Below are 26,588 nucleotides of genomic sequence, written 5' to 3'. Positions count from 1 at the left end.
ACTTTACATTTGTCAATAGGCGCCTCCGTAGCCATGTGGGAAGGAGCAGCAGTGCGTAGCACATGCTTCTTGATTAGACCTGGGTTCGAGCCCGTCACCACCAAATACGGAGGATGTGGAAAGGTCAGGGAATGACCACCGCATATCCCGGAGCAATACGGCCTTAGTTGCTAATGCTCCTAAAAACCAAATAACAAACAAACAAGCATTTGCCAATGTTAAACTTCAGTTGCCACCTCTCAGCCCATCTGCTCAACTTTTCTAGATCTTGTTGCAGGAGTGTACTGTCATTAATAACCCTGCTGGCCTTGTTATCATCTGCAAACTTGGACGGCTAAGGTAAAGAAAGCCAACACGAGAACGACGAGAAACATCAGATAACTTACGTGGAAAATTAATTTCCCGACACCGGACTCTAGCGCTGCTCGCTCGATAAACAGATGATAGGTGTTATCGGTCTGGAGCCGAAATCGAGAAGGATATATTGATTGACAGGTAGGCATGGCAAATGATGAAATAACTGGTGGTGGTGGGCACGACAGATGACAAGCTGCTGTGTAGTCATTGGTTCGCATTATAATGTGTATTTATGAGTAAAGAACGGTGCATAATAGTTTTGTGATGAACGGTAAACAGGTAATAGTAGCGATGAATCTTTTAAAGATGGAAGAAATTTGTAGGGAAAATAAAACGTTGGTTGATTTTTTGATGAAAACTAATTTAATAAAAGTTTCGTTCTGTTCATTTTTATGTTCTTCATTATGTTTTTTTCACATTATTAAAAGCAGATTTTTGGAGTTCATGAGTATACTGTAGATTTAGGTTTGGTTGTGAAAAAAGGAAATGGTTTCTTTATTTTTTGTTATATTTTGTAACCTGACCTTAAAAATAAAAGTACAGTAATAAAAAATTAATATTTTGTTAATAAACAATTTATGCACTAGTCCACCAATGATTCTAAAGAAAAAAGGTTAGGTTACCCCCTCTATTTCAGGAGGGGTTCAAGCTCCCGTGGGATTCAAGTGGAGGTAACCTGACCTTTTTTCACCATTATGGAAAGCGTTCATTAGGGCAAGTTCCATTAGTGCTTCTGAGTGCTACTAAAGTGATACTAAACCGATGTTATCGCACACCAATCAGCACATCGTTTGCCACACCTACCTGTCAATCAATATATCGTTCTCGACTTTGCTCCAGACCGATAACACCTACCGTCTGTTTACCGAGTGAGCAGCACTAGAGTGACATATCAGGAAACTAATTTTCCGCATAAGTTATCCAACGTTTCTCGTCGTTCTTGTGTTGGCTTTCTTTACCTTTGCCACTTGAACATTAAGCCTGATATACCTTCATCAATATCATTGATATATACAGAAAACAACAATGGGCCCAAACACCGAACCCTGAGGGATTCCACTAATAACATCAGTCTATGAAGAGCAATGTACATTGATAACCACACTGTTTCTCCCACTCAACCATCCTTTTATCCATTGTAGTAACTTGCCCTTAATGCCACACTGCTCCAGTTTGTAAAATAGTCTTTCATGTGCCACAGTATTAAAAGCTTTCCTAAAATCCAAGCATATGATATCAAAATTATTCTTTACATCCAATTCCTTTGTGACCACATCATAGTATCCAATCAAATTTGTCAGACAAAACTTTCCCTTAACAAACCCAAGCTGTGTCCAAATAATAACTGCAGTCGTGTCTAATGATCCTGCATCGCTTCCTTAACCAGTGACCCCATTATTTTCCCTGAAACAGAAGTAGACTAAAAGGTGTGTAATTACCCGTGTCACTCTTTGACCCTCCTTTGGGAATTGGGGACACATTTGCACATCTCCAGTCAATTGGACCACCACCGAGTCCAAACAAGCTTTCATAATTATGGCTAAGGGTTTGCTTACTTCCTTTGCTGCCTCCTTTAACATAACTAGATCAATCCCATCCACCCCAGGTGCCTACCTTATGTTTCACTTCAACAATTTCTCCTCTACTTTGCTCTCAGTTATTACAAAATCACTTAGCTCCCTGTTAGAATTTGACAAACTTCTGTCATTCCCCTCATTGAATAACACCTCATGTGTGAACATAGATGCAAAATACTCATTCAGTTTATTGGCTACCTGAGCATGATCATCAATAGTCAAACCCTCTATGTTAAGTGGATCAATCTGATTCATCCCTTTCCTTCTGTTTTTCTTTCCATCGTTTGCCATAGATTTTTTGTAATCTGCCTTCGCCTGCCTAACCTCCTTTATGACTTGATTACAGACTAGCTTATATCAGCAATAGGCTTCCGTGTAGCCTGATAATTTATGTACATCCCACGCATTTTTCTTCTCTGCCGCAAACTGCATTAAGTAAATCCCACATCAGTACACTGTGATCACTGCCACCTAGTGGTTCCTTTATCTGCAGATTCTTAACACACAAAGAATCACTGCTGATAATCAGATCAAGAGTATTGCTCCCTCTGGTTGCCTCTCGAACATGTTGCTGTAGAAAACAGTCCTCCAATAAATCCATACAAGTCTTGCTAATGTGTGAGTGACCAACTCACAAGTTCCAGTCAATATCTGGAAAGTTAAAATTCCCAATTATAAGACATTCTGATTTACTGACCACTCTTATTTCCCTGGACAATTGCTCATTATACTCATCAGATTCATTAAGCCTGTAACACACACCTACTCATTTTCCCTTTACCCATGCTAATGTCACACCACACTGACTCAACATTGCATTATCTACCAAGGGATAAGGAGGTGATTATCCCTTTGTATAAGGCAATGGTCAGGCCACACCTTGAGTACTGTACACAGGTCTGGAGGCCTCATTTTAGGAAGTATGTAGAGCTACTGGAACGAGTACAGAGAACACAAGATTAGTGAAGGTAACAAAGGGTTGCTCCAAAGAAAGGCTTAAGATTTGCAAATTACAGTGTCTGGTGACTAGGCACCTGTGAGGTGATCTGATTGAGGTGTATAAGCTCAATGCTGATGGGATCAATCGCCTGAGGAAACATAAATTCAAATTGAGGAAAGACATTTGTAAAATAGATGTGCGGAAATTTTCCTTTAGCCAACATGTGGTTGCCCTTGAAATTTTGCTTTTAGCCAGCAGCCCTTGAAATCCCCAGTACCTCGCTTTGCAGGCTGCGTCTGATTCCAATAGAAGCAGTGCAAGTATCACCTCTGCCTGTGGCTACTGTTAATCTATTAGTCTGTGAATCCCCCCACCCAAGCTAGCAGTTTTCCGACCCATCTAACACTGCCTCGATAGCATCAGCAAATATTCTTGCACCCTTTTTATTTAAGTGTATCCCATCCCTGTAGAAACAATCCCTCCTATTAACAAGCACAGACCACGCTGAGAAAAATTCTACCCCATGAGCCTTGCACAATCTCTCCAGGGCTGAATTGATTAGCAAGGCTCTCATCATATACTCCCTCCTATCGTGTCTGGGCAGAATTGCAGTCACTTTCAAATTCAACCCTAACTTATGGCTGTTTTTCAACATTGACCTGTACTTGTTAAGCAAGTCTGCAAATCTCCTACTGTGTAGAAGATTTGCGGAGTAATGCCAATATATACAACATCACCCTTTGGGCCCTTAAAAGATGATATCTGTTCTACAAAGTCATCAACTTTTGCTCCTGGCAGACATACCTTGGTCTTATTCCACCTATTCTTTTTGCACGATATATATTTCCTGTCTCTCTGATAATAGAATCTCCGACAATAACTACTCCTGTGTGACTAGCGCATTCTGCCCTAAAGGTTGCCTGATGATCAAGTGCAAGCTCTGGCATCTCCCCCAATTTAAGTCCTTTGAGGGCCTCTACCCTGTCCTTCAAGCTCTCATAAAGGCCCATAACAAAGCTGAGTTGGCACCTAACTTCTTCACACTGCTTAAATCAAGCATGTACAAAGACACCCTTGGCAACATCATGTCCCGTCCCAGAAAGGTCTGCAAACATTTCACAAGTTGCACATTTCTTTAGGCTTTGATGCATTGGAGAATCTCCCCCTACAGTTTTTCCCTGAGCCACAACACTCCCGTTACTTTCTGCATGTTGCTTTGCTGCTCTAATTGAGGTATATAAGGCCTTGAATGGATTGAGCAAGCCCAATGCTAATGGGATTCTTCCTCTCTCTCACATTACTCACCTGAGGGGGCATAAATTCAAACTGAGGAAAGATAATTATAGAATAGATGTGCGGAAATTTGCCTTTAGCCAGTGATTGGTTGATAGTTGGAGCAAACTTCCATTTGTTGTAGTGGAGGTCAGCAACTTAAATAAGACAAACATTTGGAGTGAATGGATGGATAAAATAGGAAAGGTGTTTTTTTTTTTTTTTTTGGCTGATGCTATATAAGCTTGCTTTCTTGTATCATATGCCCTACTAATGCTATTGAAACGAGTTTATATGAAGTATGTATAGGTTTATATGAAATACTGCCTAAAGAGAATAGCTGAACACAGCTGTTCTCTTCAAAATGGGATTCAATAGCACAGATGACCAGGGCCGTGCATGCAAATGGGAGGTGCATTAGCTGTGCTGCACCAGGGCCCCCAACTGAGGGAGCCACCAAAGTCTCAACATAAATAAATGAGGCTCCTTAACTCCTTTTGCATCTGGGCCACCAAGTACCTTTGCATGGCCCTGCAGATGACCATAAGCTACAATAGCTGTGTCACACTCAGGTGTGCTCAGGGACTGCACAGACAGTTGTTGAGGAGCTAGAGGGTCACACAAACAGTTCTTGGATTATTCTTGAAGAGATAATCTCAAATTATCTCTCCAAGAATGAAGAGATAATTTGAGATCATTCATTTTTCTATTGCTTAGTGATACTGTTGATCATAACGTAAAAGTATGGCTGACATAGCTGAGTGGTCAAACAAAAGAGTGCAGAAGCACATGCATTTGAGTGGACCATGGTTCAATCTCACATAACTGCTATATATTGTTAACAATTGTATTCATAGTTTAAATGATTAATTATAAATTCCTGAGACCTGGTGGGCATGCTGAAATACAAAAACTGAGCTTTTTTTTTTTTTTTATAGCACATTAGCAACTAAGGCCTTATTATGCTGTATATACTGTATTATGTCTAACACATGTGTGCCTTCATGGGCCAATTTTCATGTTGCATGGGCCTGAAAAATCCAGAATAACACAAAGGGGAAACCTATTCACCCTTCCTGAGATCAGCTAACTACAGGTTAGACTGAAGAGGCCTTTGAGAATTCTGGCCTCCAACAGAATTTAAATCAATACCTCTCTAAATGAGTGACAAGTAACAGAACCATTATACCGTAGTCATCCTCACAATGCAATCTCTACATTGGAATGAAAATCCTAAACCTGTTTTAAGAAGAGATAGCATGACCACCCTTCTTAAAGTCCTGACTTATCCCATTAAAACTTTCACATCCTTGTATTTTGTATTAAATTAAAATGCAAATTTTAATTTAATGAGACTTTGGAAATCTTGTATCTTTGAAAGAGGCAATGCTGTTGTCAAATCTGATAATGGTTTCAGTAACACAATATAAAGCAAATGGATTCTTGCATTATCATTCTATTCAAAGGGTATTATCACTTCTTGTTAAAATGTGTACCTTAATAGCTACGCAGATTTTATTCAGTTAAACGTTACACAGTAAAACTTTAACTTCAATTTAACAGCCTATACTAATGCTTTTTTTTTTTTTTTTTATGAAAACCCCAAACACGAAAGGTATCAAAACCTATAGTACTTAGTACCATGCATGGGTTGAAGGAGAAGTATGGGGGGGGGGGGGATGTCAGAAACTTTACTCTAGAGACTAAACATGGGTTTCACAACTTCAAGCCTCCAATAAGCAAAGTGGTGGTATTTCACCAGTTGATGAAAGTCTACCACCTGCGTGTCTGTGAAATATGATTGACCATTAAACTCAAAAGAAATACACATATTTGCCTATTTGCTAGAATGTTAATAAAAATTAATGCCAGTATAGTACTGTACTGGCATCAATTATAGCCTAAATACTTTCTAATCTAAAGAAGTTACTTCAAAAATTTACTTCCACAAGTTGCTTCGATGGTCATGGAAAAAAAGAGAGCAAAAACAAAAATTCTTCATACATTATTTCAGTTTTTCTATCTGATTAGTGATATCTTATTGATAAATTAAAGCAAGGCCAAGTTCCTCATTAACTGATGGTACATAACATCAGACTGACAGAGTCGATGGTCATGGAAAAAAAGAGAGCAAAAACAAAAATTCTTCATACATTATTTCAGTTTTTCTATCTGATTAGTGATATCTTATTGATAAATTAAAGCAAGGCCAAGTTCCTCATTAACTGATGGTACATAACATCAGACTGACAGAGTTGCAAACTGTGTCCTGCACAGTCAAAACGTCTAGTTTGGTGGATGCTATACATTATTTTAAACTCTGAGGTCCATTAAATTGACTGTTTACTAAACCTTATTTTACTTATGACTAGTAGTGTGCTGGAGAGGATTCACACAAAAGGCATGTGCAAATCCTCTGCAGCACATCCCTGATCTTAAGTAAAAATTTTTGTAAATTATTGAAGCCTCTTCACAATTAGCACTAACATTAGTAGAGGCATATGATGCAAGAAAACAGCTTATACAGTATCAGGCAAAAAAAAAAAAAGCTTCCCATTTCATCCATCCATTCACTCCAAAAGTTTGTCTAGTTATGCCTCGAATTTATTTAAGAAAATTACATTTGAGTACTTTTGAGATCTCAGGTTTCAATACAGTATGTTCATGCAAATTTAAACTTCAGTTTACTCATCAGTTATTAATGAGCAGGCCAAAGTATTATTTTTATTGAAAGTGTCTTAGGATGCAAAAACATTAAATTTCAATAAAATTTACTGCCCCTTCAGCTATTACAAAAATTACAGATAATAGCATAATGAAATTTATAGAACATAATAATTTGATGAAATTTTGGATTAGGGAATAGTATATGCATTAGCAACTTATGTTTTATTTGATTTATCCACAATTTTACTAGACTATTCATTGTAACTGTCTCTTGAATCTCTGGAGTTCGGCCTTCAGAATATCCTCTGGTTAGCAAGTTATAATTATCTTAATTGATTAAAATTGATTTAGCTTTGTGGACTTCAGCAGTGTGGTCTTAATTATGATAGTTTTATAACTAGTTTTTTGTTAGATAAAAAGTTAACCCATAATAACCAATCTGAAGCTCTTAAGCAAGGGTGTGCTGCCAATTTGATAACAAGAGGCTTGCTCAAGAAGAATTTTCAGTTAAAGGTAATCCTAAAATAGTCTGTCACATTTTATTGGAGCCCAGGCACCTGTGAGGTGATCTAATTGAGGTGTATAAGGCCTTGAATGGTTTGAGCATGCTCAATGCTGATGGGGATTAGCATCAGTTGAGGCATATGATGCAAGAAAGCAAGCGTATACAGCATCAGCTAAAAAAAAAAAAAGAAAATACCTTCCCAACTGAATGCCAGAGCTCACTCCTGTGCAGCAGGCAATGCAGAGGCAAGCTCCAAGGCAGAATGTGCTGGTCCCACAGGAAGTAGTTATTGTTGGGAAATAGTTATTGTAGCTATTGTCAGGGAGACTGGAAATATATTATGCAAAAAGGATAATATATTTCCAGTATGCTCCCTCAGATTCTTAATCTGAGCAAGTGAAAGTATTCCATCAGCATGCTCAAACCATTCAAGGCCTTATACACCTCGATCAAATCCCCTTGCGGATGCCTAGTCTTCAGATGCTACAATTTGCGGAACTTAAGCCTTTCTTCATAAGGGCACCCCTTTGTTCCCTTCACCAGTCTTGTTGCCCTTCTCTGTACTCGTTCTAGCAACTCTACATTCTTCTTAAAATGAGGCTCCTAGACCCGTACGCAGTACTCAAGGTGTGGCCTGACCATTGCCTTATACAAGACAATGGAGCATCCCCTGGTTTTTTACCCCTGGTCTTTTTCATTCTCCACCGCCTTAGCATTAGCATTAGCAGAGGCATATGATGCAAGAAAGCAAGCTTATTCAGCATCAGCCAAAAAAAAACAAAAAAAAAAAAAAAAACCCACTCCCATTTCACCTCTCCGTTCGTTCGAAATACCTGTCCAGTTGAGCTTTAAATTTGTTTAGGCTATCAACTTCAACAACCAGTGATGGAAGTCGGTTCCACCAACCAACCACCCGCTGGCCAAAGGCAAATTTCCGCACATCTATCCGACATCCGTCCTTCCTCAATTTGAATTTATGCCCTCTGAGGTGATTATTCTGAGAAAGATGAAGAATCCCATTGGCATTGAGCATGCTCAAACCATTCAAAGCCTTATACACCTCTATCAGATCACCTCGCCGGTGCCTAGTCTCCAGACTCTGTAATTTGCAAAACTTAAGCCTTTCTTCGTAAGAGCAACCCTTTGTTCCATTTACTAATCTTGTTGCCCTTCTCTGTACCCGTTCCAGCAGCTCTACATCCTTCTTGAAATGAGGCCTCCAGACCTGTATACAGTACTCAAGATGTGGCCTTACCATTGCCTTATACAAGGGAATAATCACCTCCTTATCCCTGCTAGAAAAATTCCTGTATATCATTGACAAGACACCATGAGCTACTCTTGCAGCTCGTCTGCACTGCTCAGAGAACTTCATATCTGCCTGCACAATTACCCCCAGGTCCTTTTCATTCTCCACCACTGTCAGTGTAGTACCGCAGAGTTGATACGTTGCTCTGGGGTTACTGTTTCCCATATGCAGCACTTTACATTTGTTGATGTTAAACCTCATTTGCCACCTCTCAGCCCATCTGTTCAACCTGTCCAGATCCTGTTGCAGCAGCATAGCGTCAGTATTGCCCTTAACGACCCTGCCAACCTTTGTATCATCTGCAAACTTGGACATTAAACTTGATATCCCATCATCAATATCATTCATAAACACCGAAAACAACAACGGACCCAACACTGAACCTTGAGGAACTCCACTAATAACATTAGTCCACGTTGAGCAGTGTCCATTGATTACCACTCTCTGTCTTCTGCCACTCAACCATCCCCTTATCCATAGCAGCAATTTGCCTCCAATGCCACACTGCTCCAATTTGTGCAGCAGTCTTCCATGTGCAACAGTATCAAAAGCCTTTCTAAGATCCAAATATATAATATCAAAGTTATTCCCTGCATCCAGTTCTTTTGTGACTACATCATAGTATCCAATCAAATTGGTCAGGCAAGACCTGCCCTTAACAAAACCATGCTGCGTCTGAGCTATAACTGAATTCTTGTCTAGATGATCCTGCAGTGCTTCTTTAACCAGTGCCTCCATTAATTTACCTGGAACAGAAGTTAAACTAACAGGTCTATAATTACTTGTGTCAGCCTTTGAACCTCCTTTGTGAATTGGGGTCACATTTGCACATCTCCAGTCCATAGGTACCTCCCCTGAGTCCAAGGAAGCTCTCATAATTATGGCTAAGGGTTTGCTTACTTCCTTTGCTGCCTCCTTTAATATAACTGGATAGATCCCATCCACCCCAGGTGCCTTTTTTATGTTTATCCCCAACAATCTCTCCTCCACTTTCCTCTCAGTTATTACAAAATCATCCAGCTCACTGCCAATGTTTACTTTACCTACATCATTCTCCTTCCTGAATAACTCCTCATGCGTGAATGTAGATGCAAAATACTCGTTTAGATTGTTAGCCACCTGAGCAGGATCCTCAACTGTTGAACCATCAATATCCAGTGGACCAATCTGATTCATCCCTTTCCTTTTCGAGTTCAAGTATGTAAAGAACTCTTTTCTGTTTTTCTTTGCATCCTTTGCCAAGGATTTTTCATAGTCTGCCTTTGCCTGCCTAATCTCCTTTGTGACTTGGTTACAGACCAACTTATATCTATCATAGGCTTCCATGTCACCCATTAATTTGTATGTATCCCATGCATTTTTCTTCTCTGCCACATGTCTCATTAGTTCATCTGACAACCATTTAGGCCTAAACCTTGAACAATATTTCTTAGTTGGTATGTAAAGCCTGGTAGCCTCCAAGATTAGTTCCTTGAATGCTTCCCATTTTGAGTTTGCTGTTGGTATCATCATCAGTTGGTCCCACTGTATAGAATTTAAATACTGTCTCAGACCATCATAGTCGCCTTTACGAAAACAAAAACCCTTCCCTTTACCTCTGATGGTAGTTACCTCCTTGAGTAAATCCCACTTCAACACACTGTGATCACTGCCACCTAGTGGTTCATTTATCTGCAGGTTCTTAATGCATGAGGAATCACTACTGATAATCAGATCAAGAGTATTGCTCCCTCTCGTTGCCTCACGAACATGCTGATGTAGAAAACAATCATCCAATAAATCCACAAAAGCCTTGCTAGTGTGCGAGTGACCAACACACAAATTCCAGTCAATATCTGGGAAATTAAAGTCCCCCATTATAAGACTCTCTGATTTACTGGCCCACTCTATTTCCCTGTACAATATCTTATTATACTCATCAGAGTCATTAGGCCTATAGCACACTCCTACTCTCAATTTTGATTTACCTATGCTTATGTCACACCAAACTGACTCGACGCTGCCCTGTCCATCGATGTCGACTGGCTTCACTTCCTTGGACTTTATGTGTTTCTTAATTAATAGCATAACCCCTCCTCCCCTCCTGTCCTGTCTATCCTTTCTATACACATTGTATTCCCCAAATTCCAGTTCCGCATTACTTATATCTGTGTGACACCACGTCTCTGAGTGTAGTATCGCACAGTTGGTGTGTTTCTCTTGGGTTACTACTACCCATATGCAGTACTTTGCATTTGTCAGTTGCCACTTCTCTGCCCATCTGTCTAACTTTTCTAGATCCTGTTGCAGTAGCATACTATCTTTACTGTCATTGGCAACCCTGCCAACCTTTGTATCATCTGTAGACTTGAACATTAAGCCTAATATTTCTTCCTCTTGCCCAGATTACTTGCCCGAGGGGACATAAATTCAAATTGGGCAAAGTCAGTTGTAGAATCGATGTGCAGAAATTTTTCTTTAGCCAGCAAGTGGTTGATTGCTGGAACAAACTTCTATCTGTTGTAGAAGTGGACAGCTTAAATAACAAGAATAAAATAATTTGAGATCTGTTACTTAAAGATATTGTTCACTATAACACAAAAGTCTGGATAAAAATATCGTACTGGTATACAATAACGCTGTGTACAAACATATTCTGTTGAATGTATTATGACCCGTTTTATGCAATTGCATACAGCTACTTGAATTACAATGTCAGAGCCAGAAGAGCAATGAAAATCAACCCTCTCATACCGTAATGAATTCATAGTACATCGCTAAAAGTTTATAAATAATAATGATAATAAACAATTCCTTAGTAATTACATTAGCAAATCATTTTACAAAAATTGATATAAAAAAGTAGGCAATAAGTTGTGAGGGGAAGTCAATCTTTTTTTTTTTTTTTTTTGAAGGCATCGTCCCAAAAATCTGTATCATCATTACTATCTTCTTATTTCATTTTTCATTTAGCAACTATTCTTTGCATAAGTAGCATTTTTCATAAGTCTTGTCCTTCTAAGCCAGTCAAGTTAAGTCCTCAACTTAAAATGCATCTGATTATATACTAATTGAATAATTTCTACAGAAATGCTGCAAGGAATATGAAACGCCGGAGTAAATTCAATAACTGAACTTTTATTCTAGTCGAAAGAGTAAATTATAATAACTGACAACTGGCTTAATTTATATATATATACATGTGAATTCGTTTTGAAAAGTTTCTAAAATGCATCTCCAATAACGGGTATTGCGTTGGATGACAGCGGATGCTCCATATCCCACGCACATGCTACAGACACGTTTCAGAGATGGGACTAATTTTTAAAATATTTGTAACAGTACGTACCTTTGCCTTTACTAGCTGCTCCGTACTTTATACAAACTGATATATGTAAAAAGAAGATGCCTATAATTAAATAAAAAACGCGAATAGTGATTTCACTCGCCATCTTGTGCTATAGCATGGTAAAGCGATAGCAAGGCAGTGGCACCAGCCTTGAGGAAGGCAATCTAGCTACGTGACTTCATTGGCACTATTCTCAGCTGGTAAACATTATGTGGTCTCGCCATTCGTCACCTTAAAAACTCCACCCAAGTTTCTTGCTTTTCAAAAGGTCAGTCAATGGTAGAGACATAAAAGACCAAGTTTTACCTCCCAGATGGTGCAATACAGATAAGTGATTAATTAAACTAAAATCGTTAAGGGAGCAGATAAATGCTGTGCAATGTTTTGTTGATTTGTGTCTGTTTGTTTTTCAACTTCAGCATACATAAACTTTTTTTTTTTTCTCCCACACAGTTAAAACTTGTTCAATGCAAACCAACATAACACTTTGCTTTTTAAATGAGCACATGATGATGGCTGAAAATGATAAGCTTGGAGCAACCAGTTACCGTGAACGGAAATGCTCTCATTATTACGCTTCAGTGAACAGAAGAAATTATATTTTTTGGAATGAAGTATAGATAGCTTTCCTTTACATTTGGATGATTAACTGAAAGTAATTGGCAATGAATTAGAAGAGAGGAAAAGAAGACAGGAAATATTCAGATGGTTTTATCTATGGAATTTTCCCATTTATCAAAGTAAAATTTGTACAATAAATATTATAGGGGTCAGTGAACCTCTATTTTTTTTTTTTTTTGTCAGATTAAAAAATAACACAAAACTGAAGTAATTCCTCAAATTACATTATTATTATTATTTACTTTATCTCTCAGTAACGAGCCCATACTCACAGATGTGAGCCCCTGGGATAAAATAAACGTTTTTAAAATTCATTTAATATAAACAAAATTATAAAATATAATAATACAGCTAACGTCTTGTTCGCACCAATGCATATCATATACAGGGTCATTATAAAGTCCTTGTGCAGTTTTAAATTTTCTTAACTTCCATTCTATACATGATAAAATTAATCTGTAAAAAACGTTAGAAATGTAATTTAGTGCAGTTTAGTATGTACTAAGAATGGCTCACATCTTGTGAGTATGGTCTTGGCACACCCAGGATCCTGAGATAGATATCATCATTCATCACTTTCTTGGCGATTTCCTTCTCTCTCTCTCTATCTGTTTCTCAGGGTAACTCGGGAATTTTTTTTTTTTTTTTTTTTTTGGCTGGTGCAGCATAAGCCTCAGGCTTCCCTTGTACCATATAGCTAATAATAATAATTTTATTATTATTTTTTTTTTGCTGAATATAATAATTTCTTCTGACCAAATGGCTTCAATAGAAGATAAAGTAAATTGTGTGCTGTGGTTGGCCAAGTTGTAAGTTTGTAATCGCAGTACAAAAAATATTTAGAACCCATTACAACGAAGATGCACCACACAGGAATTCCATAACTAACTGGATGAAAAAGTATAAAGAAACAGGTCAATGATAAACCACGATCTGGAAAGCCAAGGACGGGTTGTTAATACTGAGAGTTATTTGGAAATGCTGCAGAATTACTTTATTCCTGAACTAACACGTTTAGAACTTACAGGTGATACACAGTTTCAGCAAGGTGGTGCATCCAGGGACTCACATCTGGTGAGTATGGGCTTGGCACACCCAGGGTCCTCTCTCTCTTAGAGTAACTCAGAAAGACATTTTTTTTTTTTTTTTTTTTGGCTGGTGCAGCATAAGCCTCAGGCTTCCTTGCACCATATGGCTGATAATAATAACCTCAGTGGCAGATTCAGGGTAGGGGCATCGGGGCACGTGTGCCCCTGTCGTTTTTCTGAGAATATACACCAATCATTTAAATTTCCTTTAGCTACAATTTTTTTTTTCTTTTTTCATCGTTATCTATTTTTAGATGGGATTTTTGCATTGTGCGGCTCAGCTATTTTCAACTGACTACAGTTGGCAACACTGATGCTGATGTGGTCGCCATTCTAGTTCGAGACGTCACGCAGTTTGGTCGTGTGTAATGTTTATTCAAAACAATTCAAACTTTAGCTGTGTGCATGTGTCCGCCAGTCACATTACATTTGAGTGTCGTATTTGTTTTGTTCTTTGCATTAAGGCATAAAATGGTACCCCTCGTGTCGCTTTTTTTTTTTCTGGATCCACCACCGGTGCACCTTGTTACTTTGCTCTCAGCGTTAAGCAGTTTCTGAATGAAAAATTTCCTAACAGATAGCTTGGAAGAGGTGGACCGATCTCTTGGCCACCACATTCACTAGATTTCAGCCCACTGGATTTTTTTCTTATGGGAACATGTTAGGACTATTGTTTATTCAACAAAACCTCTGTCTTTGGAATAGGATAACTAATGTGATTCAGAGTAGTACTGAAAATTAACTGCAAAACGTATTTGTAGAACTTCAGAATCGCATCTTAATTTGTATACCAAAACAACCCAATATGGGCTGACATTTATTACATTTCACTCATCTCCTGAGGTTCTTGAAGAGCTAAAAGAAAGTTTCTCTAAAGAGCAGGTATGGCCTTGAATATTTCTAGAGATATTAAAGTTTTTTTTAAGTGGCAGTTTGAAGCTGGTTAGGGATCAGACTGTACATTTCAATGTTGGCATCACTAGTTATTTACAGAATATTAACCATTTACAGAGTATATATGTGTATACGTATACGTGTACACGGAGTATATGTACATACGAAAATATACTCTTTTCAGGATTGTTTCAAATAAAGTTTCAAAGTACAGTCCTCCCTCGATTTCGCTATTGCGCAGTCAGGTATTTACAACCAAAATTTTAGATTTTAGATTGCGCGGTGAGTTTCGTTTCCTGCGCGATTTTTGTTCACGAAGCTTCAAAAATAGAAATGAAGAGCAGATATTTTGAAAATGTATTTGTTTTTTACATGATTGAAGATTTCATTGAAGGAGAAATACATTTCGCCATAATCCCACTGAATTACAACTGTCGGTATTATTGCAAATGCAATAAGATTGAGTTTGCTAACCGTTTATAATTAGATTGCACTTACAGAAAAGCCCAATAAACCGGAAGTTGTTTTTGTTTTAAGATCGTGGCCTCCAGAAATGTGCTTTAGAAAAATATCACAAAGGCGTTCAAATCTGATTCTTATAATCAAACGTAGCAATAAACAATGATGTGTTTGTCTGGTTATTTTTGAAAAAACTTCTTCATTCGAGAATCCCCTTCATCAATTAGCTGTTCAGACAGAATCATTTTCTGGTTCGCGCAACGTAAAGTGTTTTAATTGGTAAGCGTTGCTTTTGCTGATTTAATATTTCTTGTGTGTGTGTGTGTGTGTGTTTATTTAATGCCTAAAATGAAGAAAGCAACAACAACAACAAAAAAAAATTAATTTAGAAGAAAAATTAAAAATCCTTAAGGAGTTAGAAAATGGCAAAAAGGTTGTGACATTGGTCAAGAAATACAATATAAATGAATTTAGCATTCGACGAATTAGGGAAAATGCTGATAAAATTAAAAGTTTAGTTATCTGCTCCACATCATTGGCTGCAAAAAGCACTACAAAAGTGAGAAATCCGTTAATAGAGAAAACTGAAAAATTACTTTCTTTCTGGATAGAAGATCTTAATCAAAAGAGAATGCCTCCTTGTTCAGATATTATTCGCACCAAAGCTCTGCAAATTTTTAATCGCTTACAAGAAGAAGAAGCCGGTCCATCCAATGCAGACGTCTTTCGGGACAGGAAGAGTTGGTTTGAAAATTTTAAAAAACGTCAAAGTCTTCACAATCTAAAATTAACGGGTGAAGCAGCCAGTGCAGATACGGAAGCTGCTTTTTGTATCCAAAAACTTTCAATGATGTTATTGTGATTGAGGGCTATCTAGCAAGTCAAGTGTTTAATACTGATGAGACTGGCTTATTTTGGAAGCGTATGTCAAGCCGAACATTCATTTTAAGAGAAGAGAAAAGTGCCCCAGGTTTTAAAGCTTTTGTTATGTGGCAACGAGAGGATGACTTTAAGATTAAACCGTTGCTAATTTATATATCCGCCGACCGGGCTAGCCGAGTGGGTAAAGTACCTGCCCGGCAAACCAAAGGTCGCGGGTTCGATTCCCGCCTCGGGCTTGGATCAAAGTACTGCAAAAACCTTGGGAGGTGCAATATGGCCACAGAAGCCGATGCGCCAACAATTACCAAATTAAAAAAAAAAAATTTATATATCAGAAAATCCTCTTGCTTTTAAAGGAATATCAAAAAGCTCCTTACTAGTTCATTGGAGCAAAAAAGCCTGGATGGCAGCTAAAATCTTCGAGGATTGGTTTTTAAATTGTTTTTGCACCAAAATAAAAAGATATTACCTGAAGAAGAACATAGCATTCAAAATCTTGCTCTTTCTTGACAATCCGCCCAGTCATCCTGCACAGTTGTTTGATCTGCACCCAAATGTGAAAGTTACCTTTCTTCTAGCGAATACAAATTCGTTAATTCAGCCGATGGACCAAAGTGTTATAGCTTCCTTTAAACTTTATTACCTAAGATGTTTTTTTACAATTGGTAGAAGCCACTGATGGAATAGGTAGTCTTTCAGTTCAAGATAATTTGTGGAATTATAACATTCTTAATGCCGTAAAAAATATTGAATTCGCGTGGGGTGAAGTTAAGAACTCAACAATTAATGCAGTGTGGAAAAAGTTGTAGCCACAAAGCTGCACTAAAGAAGCCACGGTCGAAATGCCGGAGAAAGTTGAGATTGTGCGAATTGGTAAAATTATTAGCAGAGAGGGATTTGAAGAACTGGAACCAGCAGATATCACAGAAGTCCTTGAATCTCATAGAGAACAATTATCAGTGGATGATATTTTTTCGCAATGTAAAGAAGAAGATGACAAAAGTGATAAAAACGAAGAAGATGCACACAAAAATTTGACCGCGAAGAGTCCAGCTGGGTTTTTCAGACTTGCAAATCAGCTTAGCCAAGAAGCTCTGGATATGAATCCTAATTTGGAGAAGAGTTTAAATTTTCGCAGAACTTGATCATTAGCTTTGGTTCCTTATGAAAAATTTATAGATTAAAACAGCGTCCTTCTAAGCAAACAATTTTAACTATTTTTTTTCAAAAAGTGCCGGAAACTGTTGCAAGTTTATCACAGAAAACAGCGACTAAGAAGCAATGAATTTAGATTAAAAATCCAGAGGTAAGAATTAGCAAGATTAATTTTATGGATATATTTCTCAGTTTTTTTCTTTTTTCTTACCGAATGAAGACAATTTTTTTTTAATTTAATTTTTTTTGCACTTTTTTTTTTGTGTGTACAGGTACAGAACCCTCATTAGAATTAGCATTAGCTTTAGTAAAGGCACATGAGGCAAGAAAGCAAGCTTATATAGCATCAGCCAAAAAAAAAAAAAAAACTTTTAATTTTACCTATCCACTCGCTCCAAATATTTGTCTGGTTCTGCCTTGAATCTGTTTAAGCTATCAACTTCTACAAGACAGATGGAAGTTTGTTCCAGCAATCAACCACCCGCTGGCTAAAGGCAAACTTCCGCACATCTATCCTACAACCATCTTTCCTCAATTTTAATTCATGCCCTCTCAGGCGATTATTCTGAACAAGAGGAAGAATCCCATCCGCATTGAGCATGTTCAAACCATTCAAGGCTTTATACACCTCCATCAGATCACCTCGCAGATGCATAGTCTCCAGACACTGTAATTTTCAAAACTGAAGCCCTTTCTTCGTAAGAGCAACCCTTTGTTCCATTCACTAATCTTGTTGCCCTTCTCTGTACTCGTTCCAACAGCTCTACATCCTTCTTGAAATGAGGCCTCCAGACCTGTATATAGTACTCAAGGTGTGGCCTGACCATTGCCTTATACAAGGGGAAAATCATCTCCTTATCCTTGCTAGAAAAATTCCTCTATATCATTGACAAGACACCATGAGCTACTCTTGCAGACCGTCTGCACTGCTCAGAAAACTTCATATCTGCCTGCACAATTACCCCCAGGTCCTTTTCATTCTCTACCACTGTCAGTGTGGTGCCACAGAGTTGATACGTTATTCTGGGATTACTGCTTCCCATATGTAGTATTTTACATCATTTGTCAATGTTAAACTTCATTTGCTACCTCTCTGCCCATCTGCTCAACTTTTCGAGATCCTGTTGCAGCAGTGTAGTCATTAGTGTCATTAACAACCCTGCCAACCTTCGTATCGTCTGCAAACTTGGACATTAAGCCTGATATACCATCATCAATATCATTTATCATTATGTCATATAAATGATGTTTTACATTGCGCGGATTTGGACTGCTCGGTGTTTTCCCGGAACGTAACCCCCGCACAAATCGTGGAATGACTGTACATTATAAATCTTTCAGTAATGGCTGAAATTTCTTACCTTACGTATACTTTTTTCAGGATTGTTTCAAATAAAGTTTCAAAGTACATGACAAATCTTCCAGTAAGGGCTGCCATCTCTTATCTGTGTTTTTAATTGTAGACAGAATAAATGGTAGCACAAAAACATATTTTAAATTTGGAGGTTGCACCTGTCAGCCATTGTTGTCTAATTTTGATTTAAAAAGTGCGAAGTTCTCTGAAATTGAGATTCAGAAGTTGATGAAATTTGATAAAGTTATACATGGACTGATGTAGAGAAGAGTATTACATCAGAAATGAAGTAATGATGAGTTTTTTTTTTATTTTGTCTATGATTTGTATGAATGATTTTGTGATTTTTGCAATTTTTTTTAATGCTGATTTGATTTTTGATATAATTCCACTCTAATATTAGGAAACCGATCAAAATAAGAATAAATTAATATTTTAAATCATTTATTCCAAAATATTCCATTTGATTGATTTTTCAAAAGTTAACAAAAAAAATTAAAAAACTCCTCCTCGTAAACATTTTGCTTATGAACTCATTCCTGACAAAGTTAAAATCTCTTTTAGATTTTGGATTAGTGAAATAGCAGTGAAGATAAACATTATTTTCATTACAAGACTATGCATAATCTCTACAACCAATATGTATTTTTTTATGAGCCTTCAATTTTTATATGAGCTGTACAAATTGGAACAGTATGGCATTAAGGGCAAGTTACTGCAACGGATAAAGGGAGGGATGAGTGGGAGACGGCAGAGAGTGGTAATCAATGGACACTGCTCTACGTGGACTAATGTTATTAGTGGAGTTCCCCAGGGTTCGGTGCTGGGCCCATTGTTGTTTTCTGTATTTCTAAATGATATCGATGATGGTATATCAAGCTTAATGTCCAAGTTTGCAGATGATACAAAGGTTGGCAGGGTTGTTAATGATAGTAAAGATAGTATGCTACTGCAACAGGATCTAGAAAATTTAGGTAGATGTACTGAGAAAGTGGCAACGGAAGTTTAATATTGACAAATGCAAAGTACAGTACTGTATATGGGTAGGAGTTATCCCAAGAGAAAAGTACCAACTGTGTGGTACTACTCTCAGGGAGGTGGAGAATGAAAAAGACATGGGGGTAATTGCTCAGTTGGATAAGAAGTTCTCTGACAGTGCAGACCGGCTGCCAGAGCAGGTCATGGAGTTTTGTCAATGATATATAGGAATTTTGCTAGCAGAGACAAGGAAGTAATTATACCTTTGTATAAGGCAATGGTCAGGCCATACCTTGAGTACTGCGTACAGGTCTGGGGTCTTCATGTTTAGGAAGGACGTAGGGCTAGAACGAGTACAGAGAAGGGCAACAAGATTGGTGAGAGGAACAAAGGGGTTCTCTTACAAGGAGAGGCTTAAATTCTGTAAGTTGCAGCATCTAGAGACTAGGCATTTGCGAGGTGATCTTATTGAGGTATACAAGGCCTTGAATGATTTGAACAGGCTCAATCCTGAACGGGCCCATACTGTTTTCTTTAGTTCTCATTTTAATCCCAGGGGCTCACAATGGGCTCGGCACACCCAGGTGTGCTAAGCTTATACTCAATAATGATGATATCCAGCACAGGGTCCTGAGCTGGATACATCATTCTTCTCTTTTTTGGTGATTCCCTCCTACTTCTCTCTCTCTCTCTCTCTCTCTCTCTCTCTCTCTCTCTCTCTCTCTCTCTCTCTCTCTCTCTCTCAGGGTACTCAATTTTTTTTTTTTTTTGGCTTGTGCAGCATAAGCCTCAGGCTTCCTTGCACCATATGGCTAATAATAATAATGCTGATGGGATACTTTTGCTTGCTCAGATTAAGAACCTGAAGGGGCATAGATTCACATTGGGAAAAGACAGTTGTAGAATAGATGTGCGGAAGTTTGCCTTTAGCCAGAGGGTATTTGATTGCTGGAACAGACTTCCATCTGTTGTTGTGAAAGTTGATAGCTTGAATAAATTTAAGACTGAACTAGACAAACATTTGGAGTGATCGGATGGGTGAAATGGGAAGGGTTTTTTTTTGGTTTTTTTTGGCTGATGCTCTATAAGCTTGCTTTCTTGCATCATATGCCTCGACCAATGCTAATGCTAATGACGGTGGGCATGTAGAGAATTAGCAATCCCAAGGATAAATGTATGTAAAACTGTAATAAATTAATTCCCTTATCCTTTTCACAGATTTATTTTATCACGTATAGAACGGAAGTTATGAACATTTAAAACTGCACAAAGACTTTATAATGACCCTGTTTACAGAATCGGCTCAAAAGTTATGGCTTCTACGCCCAAAGGCCAAATCCCCCAATTAATATAAACCCAGAAAGACTTTACAGTTCAAAAATAAAATGTAAAATTTTTGATAAGTTCCTATTCTTTATTTCATTCAGTTTATTTTAATTAACATCTTAAACCAAAAAATATAATTTATTAATTTAACAAGTAGCATTAATTATTACATACTTGTTAAATTTTCTTCTTCAAAGATTAATTTTGTTGGGCAATTCAAAGATTTGTAGCTGCAAATCCATGAATCCGTCTACGTCTAAACCATTGGCGACGTAATGTTCAATTGATAAGGTTGCCAATTCATTGATGTGGTGTCATCGTGGATAGGAGATAGGTTTTGATTAACTTACTGTATCTTCAAAAAAGCTAACTTCGGCGCTGGCCACTGCTGGCAACGTTAAAAGGATTCTAAGTACCATAAAATGATTTGCTAATGACACCGTCGAACTATTTTGAGCACGAGGTGCGATATTTTGGTGAGAATAACTTCGAAATGGTTTTCTCAAATATTTTAATTCTTTGTGTATATCATCATCATCATTAGCCATATGGTGGAAGGAAGCCTGAGGCTTTTGCGCACCAGAAAACGGTCCACATCAATGTTCTGTTTTCCCGTCAAAGATGTAAAAAAAAAAAAAAAAAAAACAACTCTGAGTTACCCTGAGACAAAGAGAGAGAGAGAACAAGAGTCAGAAGTAAAAGGGAATCACCAAAGAAGAGAAGAATGATGATATCCAGCTCAGGGTCCTGAGTGTGCCAAGCCCAGACTCACCAGATGTGAGCGCCTGGGGTTATCGATGACGGAGATAACTTTCTGATCACCATCTGTATGCAGCATTTCTAAATCCTTACTATAATCGATCGTTATGTTTTACGATCAACTCAAACCGAGGACAGGCTTTCACTACCTAAAAATCGAAAAAGTGACTCCTAAAAGTTTTCTTCTCTATTGTTCCAAATTCACAGTGATGTTCATTATCAAACATTTATTTTCAGTGACGAATTCTTGTCAGCTCAAAATCAGGTTCAATTTCCAATTCAATTGCTAACTTTTTTTGTATCGTCAAGAAGGCATTTAAATTTATCATCTGCAATTTTAAGGTTTTCGATTGATTCTAAAAGTAATTGATCCTGATGACATATTCAAATTGACCTCTTAGAGAGATTTGCTAATGATATTAAGAATAGGAGACCGGCAGAATTACTTAACAAGTACAGGTCACTGTTGAACAAAAGCCGAGAATTAGGGTTGAAATTGAAAGTGTCTGCAATTCTGCCCAGACACGATAGGAGGGAGTATATGATGAGAGCCTTGTCGATCAATTCGGCCCTGGAAAGATTGTGCAAGGCTCAAGGGGTAGAATTTTTTTCAGCCTGGACTGTACTTGTTAACAGGAGAGATTGCTTCTACAGGGATGGGATACACTTAAATAGAAAGGGTGCAAGAATATTTGCTGATGCTATCGAGGCAGTGTTAGGTGGGTCAGAAATCTGCTAGCTTGGGGGGCGACAAAAACCAATAGATTGACAGTAGCCACTGGCAGAGGAGAAAGAGATTCTTGCACTGCTTCTATTAGAATGAGCAGAAGCCTGAAAAACAAGATGCATGATATTTCAGAGACTGCTGGGAGCCATTGCGGTACAAGTAAACACATGGGTTGTGTTAGGGTAGCTAAGAATAGAAACAGGTGCAGGTATACTTGCGTGTACACCAATGCTAGGAGTTCAGTAAATAAATTTGATGAATTTGAGGTATTGCTCAAAACATCAAAGGCAGATATTGTTGGGATATCCGAGACGTAGTGTCACACAGATATAAGGGATGCAGAACTGGAATTTGGGGAGTACAACGTCTACAGAAAGGATAGACGGGATAGGAAAGGGGGGAGGGGTTATGCTATTAGTTAAGAAACACATAAAATCCAAGGAAGTGAAGCCAGTTGACATCGCTGGAAAGTGCAGTGTTGAGTCAGTTTGGTGTGACATAAGCATTGGGAGATCAAAATTGAGAGTAGGAGTGTGCTATAGGCCTAATGACTCTGATGAGTATAATAAGAAACTATACAGGGAAATAGAGTGGGCCAGTAAATTAGAGAGTCTTATAATGGGAGATTTTAATTTCCCAGATAATGACTGGAATTTGGGGGCTGGTCATTCACACACTAGCAGGGCTTTTGTGGATTTATTGGATGATTGTTTTCTACATCAGCATGTTCGGGAGGCAACTAGAGGGAGTAATACTCTTGATTTGATTATCAGCAGTGATTCTTCATGCATTAAGAATCTGCAGATAAATGAACCACTAGGTGGTAGTGATCAGTGTGCTGAAGTGAGATTTACTCAAAGAGGTAACTACCATTAGGGGTAAAGGGAAGAGTTATTGCTTCCGTAAAGGCGACTACGATGGACTGAGACAGTATTTAAATTCTATACAGTGGGACCAACTAATGATGTTACCAACAGCAAATTCAAAATGGGAAGCATTCAAAGAACTTATCTTGGAAGCTACTAGGCTTTACATACCAACTAAGAAATATTGTTCAAGGTTTAGGCCAAAATGGATGTCAGATGAACTAATGAGGCATATGGCAGAGAAGAAAAATGCATGGGATACTTACAAATTAACACATGACACAGAAGCCTATGATAGATACAAGTTGATATGCAACCAAGTTACAAAGGAGGTTAGGCAGGCGAAGACAGATTACGAGAAATCCCTGGCAAGCGATGCAAAGAAAAACAGCAAAGAATTCTTTATTTATGTAAACTCTAGAAGGAAGGGGATGAATCAGATTGGTCCACTTGATATCGATGGGTCAACTGTTGATGATCCTGCTCAGGTAGCTAACAAACTAAATGAATATTTTGCATCGACATTCACACATGAGGAGTTATTCAGCGAGGGGATTGCCAGAGGTGTATTCAACTCTAGCAGTAAGCTAGAGAATCTTGTAATAACTGAGAGTAAAGTGGAGGAGAAATTGTTCAAGATAAACACAAGAAAGGCACCTGGGGTGGATGGGATCTATCCAGTTATATTATAGGAGGCAGCAAAGGAAGTAAGCAAACCCTTAGCCATAATTATGAGAGCTTCCTTGGACTCAGGGGAGAAACCCATGGACTGGAGATGTGCAAATGTGATCCCAGTTCACAAAGGAGGATCAAAGGCTGACACAAGTAATTATAGACCTGTGAGCTTAAGTTCTGTCCCTGGAAAATTAATGGAGGCACTAGTTAAAGAAGCACTGCAGGATCATTTAGACAAGACTTCAGTTATAGCTCGGACACAGCATGGTTTTGTTAAGGGGAAGTCTTGCCTGACCAATTTGATGGATACTATGATGCAGTCACAAAAGAACTGGATGCAGGGAATAGCTTTGATATTATATACTTGGATCTTAGAAAGGCTTTTGATACTCTTGCACGTGGAAGACTGCTGCACAAATTGGAGCAGTGTGACATTGGAGGCAAATTGCTGCGATGGATAAAGGAGTGGTTGAGAGGGAGAAGAAGACAGAGAGTGGTAATCAATGGGCACTGCTCATCGTGGACTAATGTTATTAGTGGAGTCCCTCAGGGCTCAGTATTGGGTCCATTATTGTTTTCTGTATTTATAAATGATATTGATGATGGTATATCAAGCTTAATGTCCAAGTTTGCAGACGATACAAAGGTAGGCAGAGTTGTCAAGGGCACTACTGACACTATGCTGCTGCAACAGGATCTGGAAAGGTTGAGCAGATGGGCTGAGAGGTGGCAAATGAAGTTTAACATTGACAAATGTAAAGTACTACACATGGGAAACAGCAACCCCAGAGCAACGTATCAACTCTATGGTACTACACTGACAGTGGTAGAGAATGAAAGGACCTGGCGGTGGTTGTGCAGGCAGATATGAAGCTCTCTGAGCAGTGCAGACGGGCTGCAAGAGTAGCTCATGGTGTATTGTCAATGATATATAGGAATTTTTCTAGCAGGGATAAGGAGGTGATTATTCCTTTGTATAAGGCAATGGTCAGGCCACACCTAGAGTACTCTATACAGGTTTGGAGGCCTCATTTCAAGAAGGATGTAGAGCTGCTGGAATGAGTACAGAGAAGGGCAACAAGATTAGTGAATGGAACAAAGGGGTGCTCTTACGAAGAAAGGCTTAAGTTTTGCGAATTACAGTGTCTGGAGACTAGGCACCAGCGCGGTGATCTGATAGAGGTGTACAAAGCCTTTAATGGTTTGAGCATGCTCAATGCTGATGGGTTTTTTCCACCTGTTTCTTGTTTTTTTTTTTTTTTTCTGTGCTCTCGATTTTTGGTGCACTGGGCCAATGACCCGTTAATTCGCTCTTTAAGCCACTCTGCTTACGTATTAGCTATTTTTTTGTTTTGTTTTGTAGGCTTCCAGGTATGGGTAGCTTTGGAGCGGGGTTGTTGGCACCCACCGGGATTGCCCTACCTCCGGTGGGTGACGGGTGTTAGTGTAAACAGCACAGATAATGTACAGGTGGTGCCTACTTCCTGGTGGCAGAGAGGCCTGTTTTTTTTTTTTTTTAATTTATTTATTTATTATATATATAATATATTACACACACTTTACAGGCCCATTTGTAGAATATTTGAATACTGAATATTATTATTATTAGTCATATGGTGCAAGGAAGCCTGAAGCTTATGCTGCACCAGCCAAAAAAATTCCCGAATTACCCTGAGAGAGAGAGAGAGAAAGAGAGAGAGAGAGAGAGCCAAAATGAATCACCAAGAAAGAGAAGAATGATGATGTCCAGCACAGGACCCTGGATGTGCCAAGCCCGTACTCACCAGAGGTGAACCCCCGGGGTTATACAGGTGGAGATGGATGTTAGTCTGGGTGCCACCTTAGACAAGTACATACATAATGAATAATAATGATACACTTCGCAAAGAAACGATACATTTCATAGATTTTTTTTATACAGGTTGTCTCAAAAATAGACGGCATAACTTCAGCAATGAGTTCCTCATATGTAGACAATAAAAATATTTTATATCAACACAGTTCCGGAAATGCTTGGTTTCCGAATTTTGAAGGTCTGTCTATGACACTTAACTATTCACATCACCTTATAGTAATTGTTCAAATTGTCCAACTTCTGCATGAATACAAGCCTCACATCGACGTGTCATGGACTCGCGAAGACGATGCCAAATTCCTGGCATGTTTCGTATTCTCTCACAACCTGCCACAATTCGATTTCGGATAGTTTCCACATCAGCTACCGGAGTCGAGGACACCAATGACTTTAAATGGCCCCACAAGAAGAAATCTAGTGGGTTTAAATCAGTGAGCGTGGAGGCCAGGCAGTTGGTCCAGCCCCTATACTTCAGGAGTCGTAGATCTTGGTTGTCCTTTGTCGGCAGCACTAGGTGTAAAGGTCCCATGTTTTGGGGGCTGGTCACACACACTAGCAAGGCTTTTGTGGATTTATTGGATGATTGTTTTCTACATCAGCATGTTCGGGAGGCAACTAGAGGGAGGAATACTCTTGATTTGATTATCAGTAGTGATTCTTCATGCATTAAGAATCTGCAGATAAATGAACCACTAGGTGGCAGTGATCACAGTGTTCTGAAGTGGGAGTTACTCAAAGAGGTAACTACCATTAGGGCTAAAGGGAAGGGTTATTGCTTTCGTAAAGGCGACTACGATGGACTGAGACAGTATTTAAATTCTATACAGTGGGACCAACTGATGATGTTACCAACAGCAAATGCAAAATGGGAAGCATTCAAAGAACTTATCTTGGAAGCTACTAGGCTTTACATACTAACTAAGAAATATTGTTCAAGGTTTAGGCCTAAATGGATGTCAGATGAACTGATGAGGCATATGGCAGAGAAGAAAAA

General features: G+C 38.5%; 1 protein-coding gene across 1 annotated transcript in view; it reads right to left on the bottom strand.

Moving 5' to 3' along the window:
* LOC150085182 (procollagen-lysine,2-oxoglutarate 5-dioxygenase 1-like) overlaps window positions 1-12,272 on the bottom strand; it is a 248,928-nt gene extending 236,656 nt beyond the window's left edge. Inside the window, exon 1 of the mRNA XM_090373918.1 lies at window positions 11,956-12,272. Coding sequence (XP_090230044.1) covers window positions 11,956-12,058 — 103 coding nt within the window. The 5' untranslated portion in view covers window positions 12,059-12,272. The remainder of the gene's footprint in view (window positions 1-11,955) is intronic.
* Between the last annotated feature and the right edge of the window lie 14,316 nt (window positions 12,273-26,588).

Source organism: Mastigoproctus giganteus, chromosome 5 (genome assembly GCF_048544385.1).
Source record: "Mastigoproctus giganteus isolate SK-2022 chromosome 5, ASM4854438v1, whole genome shotgun sequence".
NCBI classification, from domain to species: domain Eukaryota; kingdom Metazoa; phylum Arthropoda; class Arachnida; order Uropygi; family Thelyphonidae; genus Mastigoproctus; species Mastigoproctus giganteus.
This window is presented reverse-complemented; position numbering and strand designations above follow the sequence as displayed.